At 51.6% G+C, this 6,799-nt stretch overlaps 1 protein-coding gene across 1 annotated transcript; it reads left to right on the forward strand.

Annotated features, from left to right (window-relative positions):
- Positions 1-207: 207 nt before the first annotated feature.
- Positions 208-6,595, forward strand: ATXN1L (ataxin 1 like). The gene has a single exon (XM_042885916.1). The coding sequence runs from the start codon at positions 360-362 to the stop codon at positions 2,433-2,435; it is 2,076 nt and encodes a 691-aa protein (XP_042741850.1). The 5' UTR covers positions 208-359; the 3' UTR covers positions 2,436-6,595.
- The last annotated feature ends 204 nt before the right edge of the window (positions 6,596-6,799 follow it).

The following is a 6,799-nucleotide window of genomic DNA, read 5'->3' on the forward strand; positions in this document are numbered from 1 at the left end:
GGGGCGTGGCTGCGGCGCCTCGAGCGCGGCCGGGCCGGGCCGGGCCGGGCGGGGCGGGGCGGGGCGCGGCTGGGCTCGGGCGCCCTCTGTCCCCGGGGCCGGAGCTCCGGAGCGGGGTGGGGTTCGGCCCGACCCGGCCGGGCCCGGCGGTTCTCACTGTCTCGGCACGAGGCTCGTTCCGTGCTGGCGGCTCGGTTCCGGGTTCGGCGTCGGGTCCGGGGCTTACGGCTCCCTCTGTTCCCGGTGCAGGTGAGGCAGCGGCCGGCGGCGGGGATCCGGGAGCTGGCGTGCGGCAGCCCCTTCGGGTGCCCCCATGAACGAGCGTCGTGGCCGGGGCTGCCGGGACACCGTGGGGCACCATGAGAGCGGGCCACGAGCGGAGCCAGGAGTGCCTCCCGCCAAAGAAGCGGGACCTTCCCGCCGCCAGCGCCGGCCCGGAGGCGGGACGGGCGGGGGGTGCCCAGGCTTCGACTGAGGGCCCCGAGTGGGCCCGGACAGTCGGGTCGAGCGCTGTGGCCCTACGCTATGGCCCCGGGGAGGCGGCGGAGGCGGTAGCGGGGCTGACGGTGGACCAGTACGGGATGCTCTATAAAGTGGCAATGCCGCCTGCCACCTTCTCCCCCACGGGCCTGCATCCCGTGGTGAATGTGAGCCCCCTGACCCCCACCTTCAATGTGACCTCGCCAATAATCCAGCACCCGGGGGTGCCATACCCTCCCATCCATTATGCGCAGATCCCTCCGACGTCCTTGCAGTTCATCGGCTCGCACTACACGGTGCCCTATGCTGTCCCTCCTGGCTTCCTGCCTAGTCCTCTCCTGTCTCCTTCTAGCAACCTCACCGCCTCTCATGTCCCCCACTTTGTGCCATATGCCTCTCTCTTCACCGAAGAAGCTGCTCCTTCCCCCCAGACTACCTCTCCTACCCACAGCTTCAACAAATCTGCTTCTGCAGTCTCTCCTGGCCAGATGCAGCACCATGCTGGGACCCAGCCACTAGATACTGCACCAGGTAGGATTCCTGTTTATTATCAGATGTCTCGCCTCCCACCTGGGTATTCAGGATATGAGACACCTGCAGCAGGTGGAAACCCAGATTCTTCTCAGCAAGACAGTCAGCTGAGTTCAGAGGTAGCTGCCGCCAATGGTGAACAGAGACATCTGGAGCACAATGTGGTGAGGAGGACCAGCGAGGCTGTGGATTCTGCCAGCAGTAAAGCTGAAGACTGTCTGCCAGGGTCTGCAGTGAGATGTGTTGTTGATGGACAGTTTCTTTCAGGTTACCAGACGTTCAGAACAGAGGTTTCTGTGCCAGCACATAGAAGCACGCCAGACGCTGATCTGGAGGTTCAGAGGGTGGTGGGAGTGTTGACCTCTCAGGATTATCATGTTCTGGCAGCCCAGAGGAAAGATGACATGAGCCCTTTAAACCTTTGCCATAATATCCCTGATCAGCAGGGGGAGTCGAAGGACATTTTGAGGAACACAGTGGAAAGGGGTGCTGCTGAGAAGAGCCAGTGCAGGAGTCCATACGTTGTGTCCCCTGAAGAGACGGTTAGACAAAGACAGTTAACCAAAGGAATGGTGATAGCTAACGGCAAGCCAGTCCTGGTTCCAGCTGGCTCTGAGCCCATCAGGTCTTCCATTTCAGAAGCCCTGGTGAGGCAGAGCCCAATTGTACAGGCTCAAGGAGGCATGCTTGAAAAGGACCTGGCCCAGTTGCAGCCATCCGGCTCCTCTCGCTTGCCTTCTCACTTCATGAAAGGAGCCATCATCCAGCTGGCTACTGGAGAGCTGAAGCGGGTGGAGGACTTGCAGACTCAAGACTTTGTTCGCAGCGCAGAAGTGAGCGGAGGCCTGAAGATTGACTCGAGCACTGTGGTGGATATTCAGGACAGCCAGTGGCCTGGGCTTGTCACATTGCATTTTGTGGTTGGGGAGCAACAAAGTAAAGTAAGCATTGATGTGCCCCCAGAGCATCCCTTCTTTGTGTATGGCCAGGGCTGGTCCTCCTGTAGCCCGGGGCGGACTGCTCAGCTCTTTGCTTTGACCTGTCACAGGCTGCAGGTGGGTGATGTCTGCATATCGATCAGTTTACAGAGCATAAATGGCAACTCTGCTTCTCAGGCTAACTACCCTTTCACAGATCAGTTGATATCTACTAGTGAGAGATCTGAAATAACTGCTCAGGGGTCCAGAGAACCATCTGACAGAGCTGCTGAAAGGAAGACACAGGCAGAAAGGGAAAATGCAGCTCAGAGCTCTAGCGAAGAACCGTCTCAGCCTGAGACTGGCAGTCAGCACAGCTGGACAGCCCCTGGCTTCCAAAGATACAGCGTGCAGGCAGAGGAGCCGCGTCACTCTCTGCTCCGTCCCTCTTTCATTCCCCAGGAGGTCAAGCTGTCTATCGAAGGGCGTTCTAATGCAGGGAAATGATCCCTTTATGGTTGTGAGCTAGAGCATCCCCTGTGGGTGAGCCTTGCCTACATCGGGTGGAGAAATTGCACAGACTTTGTGACAGGTTCACCAGCAAGACTGCTTTCTTCCCCGCAGGACTGGATTTATTCCGGTTCAGTGGCTGACCAGTTCCTCTTGGAGAGTACAGGGGGGCTCCAGTGCCTCAGGAAGCAGCAACAGGCCAGCTGGGGTAGAGGACAGGGATGTGCTCATGAGCTTGCAATGAGAGCATCCAGAGGCTGGGCTTTCTTGCACCTCTCTGAATAACTGATTCCCTGCAGGGCAGGGTCTAAGCATTCAGGGAAGGTAGAGAGATGGGAAAGGCAGACATGGCTTAAGGTAGCAGATAAAATTGCTGAAGATTTTATTCCTCCTTTCTCTTGATGGGGAGAGATGGGTCTCCTTTGGAGTTTAGGGGGCTCTGCTCCCACTATCCCCTTTCTTCACACATGCACTTTAAAAGGACCGTTCACCAATGGAGCTCTTGAGGGCAGGACACAGATGCTTCTCTGATGGTTCTGTTTAACGTCTCTTCCACTGAATCCAACTGCTCTTTTTGCAAAGAATGTACAGAGATTTCCACGAATCACAGAAATCAAGAGGAAGGACCAAAAGGATAGATTTGGGTGCAGGTGGATAGAAAACATGAGCACTTGAGATCGGACACAGAATGGGAGACTTCAGTTTCCTGATATGAAATATTTTTATTGTCACCAAAATTATTTAAGTATTTGTCACCAAATCTAATCTTCCTTCCTGTGTTAATAACCTTAAAAACAAAAACCTCTTGGGTGTAAGGCTTTTATGCTTAGTCTACAGGTGAATGGGGTTAGGTTTTTTTTATGTTGTTCTTGTTTTTGGAAAGCTAGAGTAAAACATATTTAGCATTCTCTAATGAAAATGAAAATGCATCCTTCTACTGTAAGAAGACCGAGACCATTGTGTGATTAAATCAGAAGCAGAACTTTACAGATGGCTAGTTCTTCCCTGCAGGCAGTCTTCTGAATAAACTGTAGACAATGGACGAGTGGTTCTGCATGTGCAGGCAAAGTACAGATCTGCTAGGGACTCTAAAAATACCACCGCGTCGTAAGGCGTATTTGGGTGTTTTTCTGTTTGTTGTTCTGATGCTGTGGAACTCAGAACAGTCTTTTTCACAGTGAGATTTAACAGAAGTGTTTATTAATACTTTGTCATGGTAATGACACTCCGTTCAGGTGAAGGCTCCTGTAATTACACTAATTTAACCTCTCTGGTGCTGTGATATGACACCGGCTGTAACTGCTTACATAGAATTAGAAAGTCACTATTTTGTTGAGTATAAGAGTCTTCACCGGCTTAGCTCGGGTTTAAGTATTCCTTGTAATACGGTGCCCACGGCTGTGTTAGGTCCGGCTTTTGAGGGTTTCTTTCAGCGTGTAGATCCCTGGAGAGCTGCTCCGGATGTTAGAGTACCATTTTCTGTCTCCCTGTTCTCATCATGCTGAAGGTTCCTGCCAGGCGTGCCGATGGCAGCACGCTGCTCCTCTCACCATCTTTCTGCTCAGCTCGCTTGCAGTGTTGGTCCAAATTCCATCCAGAAAGGTGTCCTCTAAACATCTGGCTTCGGTTGGCTGCATGACGAGGATGTTCTGCACAGGTGCTAGGCAAGCTAGAGAGTCTCCTGAATGGTTCTTCCACAAGTGTGTTTTCCTAGTACATTGCTAGCTGTTTCTATTGCCTTTGAAATGCCTGCATGAGGAAAACAATTTATTTTCAGGCCTTAGTTGAGATATGCTCTGTTCACACCTTCAGTGTTTGTGCCTCACAGGGTTTCTCCAGAGTGAGGACGCTGCCTGTGTCACGCGTAGCTTTCCCCCAGTGACACACAGCTCGTGATCTCATCAGCTGCATTCGAAAATGTACAAAGTCATAGTGATGCTGTCACATGGAGGTTCTGCTTCCTTTGCCTGTGGGAAGGATGTTGTCTTCATGGCACTGTTTGTAAGTGAAATGTCTTGTCTGGGCCCTGATGCCTGGCTGCCACGTTGTGTGATTCACCATTGCTATTCCTTGAAGTCTTACACAACGGCCTTGGCTAATGCTGGTTAGTATCTCATACTCAGGAAATCCAGGGTGTCTGTGACAAGACCAGGAGGCAGAGCAGCCTGGGTTCTCTTGCCCTTCTTTGCATGGTGTGTGCAGAGCAACTCAGAACTGTGGTAGGCAGCTGAGGAAGGGATCTTGCATCAAGTACAGCCAATGAATGTAGAAGGGATGTTGCATACTCAGAGTGTTTGCACAGCTGAATGGTGCAGAACTTGGTGAGCCTGCCTTCATTTTTGTATGTCACTGTACCTACTGCTTGTAGACCTCTAGCTCTGGGCAGCGGTCTGAAAGAGCTGGTGTATGAGGCAAGATGCTGCCAAGCAAGAATAGCTCTGTACTTCGGGCAACTGGAGGGTGGTGCCTGTGTTCACCCTGGTGTTTTCCTGCCACCAGTCTGTTTCTGAGAACCAGTATGGTTCTGAGCTCTTCAGAGAGGACTGAGGTGCGTTAGACCTTGGGGTTTCTATCCAAATTCCCTGCAAGTCCCACTGAATCACACTGCTGTGTGTTTCAGCTGCCAGGTCTTCTATTCTCTGGGAGCAACAGCTGGGGGCGTCTCATGGATGGATGTTAAGATGAGGGATTCTGGCATCTCGGCTGCTTGCCTCAGGGGCTGTTGTCAGGATGGGAATACTAGAGGCCCTCTAGCCCTTCTAAACAGTAGTTGTAATCACTGGAATCTTTCCTTACTGGATTGGGCTGCAACGCTCACCTCCTGCAGTGGCGGTTGTGTCGTGTTCAGGCTCTCCCAGGACAGGGAGTGTGAGACAGGCTCTGCTGTGGGCAGAAAGACTGTGAACGATCCCATGGAGGAAGCTTCAGGTTTTTTTAGGTTTACAGGGGTAGGAGAGAGAAAGCCAGGAAGAGATTGTGGAATCAGCTGGTTTTCCAGGCCTTTCTGCAGGCAAAGATGTGACAGGCTTATTAGAGAAATAAACTGTTTTCCTGCTGCTGTTGTGAAGGGAGGGAGAGCTGTGGTCTGTCCTACCTGGAGGAGGAGATGTCCTGGCCTTGGTCTTACCCAGCTTGCACGGAGGTTGTGGGAAGAGTCTGAAGGATGCAGTAATGGATGTCTGTAGCCATCTGTTCCATCTCATGAAACATTCCTTGGGCCGGCTGCCCAGCAGAGGCCGGGGCTGCTTCCAGGCCACGCATACGTTGTTCCTCCAGGAACGCGAGATTTGCTCCAGGTGACGAGCGCTCATCACTACCAGACTATGCAGAGGAAGCTCTGTCTGGAAAGGAGGAAGGCTGCAGAGGTCCCTCTGCCTCTCCTTTCCAGCAGGTGCACAAGTATAATGCACTTTTCACATTGTGTCCCTGACCCTCCTGTCCCCACCCCACACTTGAAGTCACTTTCCCCAGTAGAAAACTAACAAACAAACTTAGAAAATATGTTAAATGGAAACTACAGCAGCTTGAGTAGCCGAAATGCTAGTTCCTGCCCATAGCAGTCCACGTGCCTTTCCCTAGCATCACTCACAACTGCTCTTTGCCTTCAGGCTGTCTTGGGCCTGAAACTTTGCAGAAGCTGCTCAGATGGCTACGAATGCATATTCTGTACAGTTTGGCCCAGGGTGTATTCCATGTAGGGCTTAACACGCTGGTGGTCGAGACTCCTCCGTGATCTTCACGTGTCCACACAGGACAGGACTTTTCCCAACATCCCAGGCTGCTGCTGCCCCACCCTGCCAACGCGCCACGCACATTTGGGTTGCTTTCTGCCTTTGTGGCACCTCGGAGCCAGGGAAGGGTCTGCCCACACAGATGTGTGGCACTGGGGGACCAGCTGGGCTGCCCTGACACAAGGAGGTCTTTGTAGATAAGTGCTGATCCCTCAACTATAATCCCAGTTATGTAATGGCTGTATTAACATGTAACCAACCGCATTGTATCTAAAGCCTTAGAACTAGTCAGGTGCTCCTCTCCAAACTTGCTCCCACCCCTTTTCTCCTACCTGGTCTTTAACAAAGCATTAATAATTCTAAGGATAATCTCTATTTTGTTGTGCTTTTTTTGTAACTGTTTTAAATAAATCAATTTGTACTGTATATTTGTACTTTTGGTGAGATCCTTTTTCCTGTTTTACCATTTTAAGTCTGTACTTGGCTACACACAGATTGTATTTTTATTGTTAACGCTCTTATGAATATTCCATTTAACTTGTTGACTCTGTAAACACAGTATATATCTATCTATCTATATATATCTATATATAAACCAATAGCTTTTTCTTTGGTGTTTGAGACTTTTTG

Source organism: Lagopus leucura, unplaced genomic scaffold (genome assembly GCF_019238085.1).
Source record: "Lagopus leucura isolate 7727_CA_CO unplaced genomic scaffold, USGS_WTPT01 Super-Scaffold_100053, whole genome shotgun sequence".
NCBI lineage: Eukaryota > Metazoa > Chordata > Aves > Galliformes > Phasianidae > Lagopus > Lagopus leucura.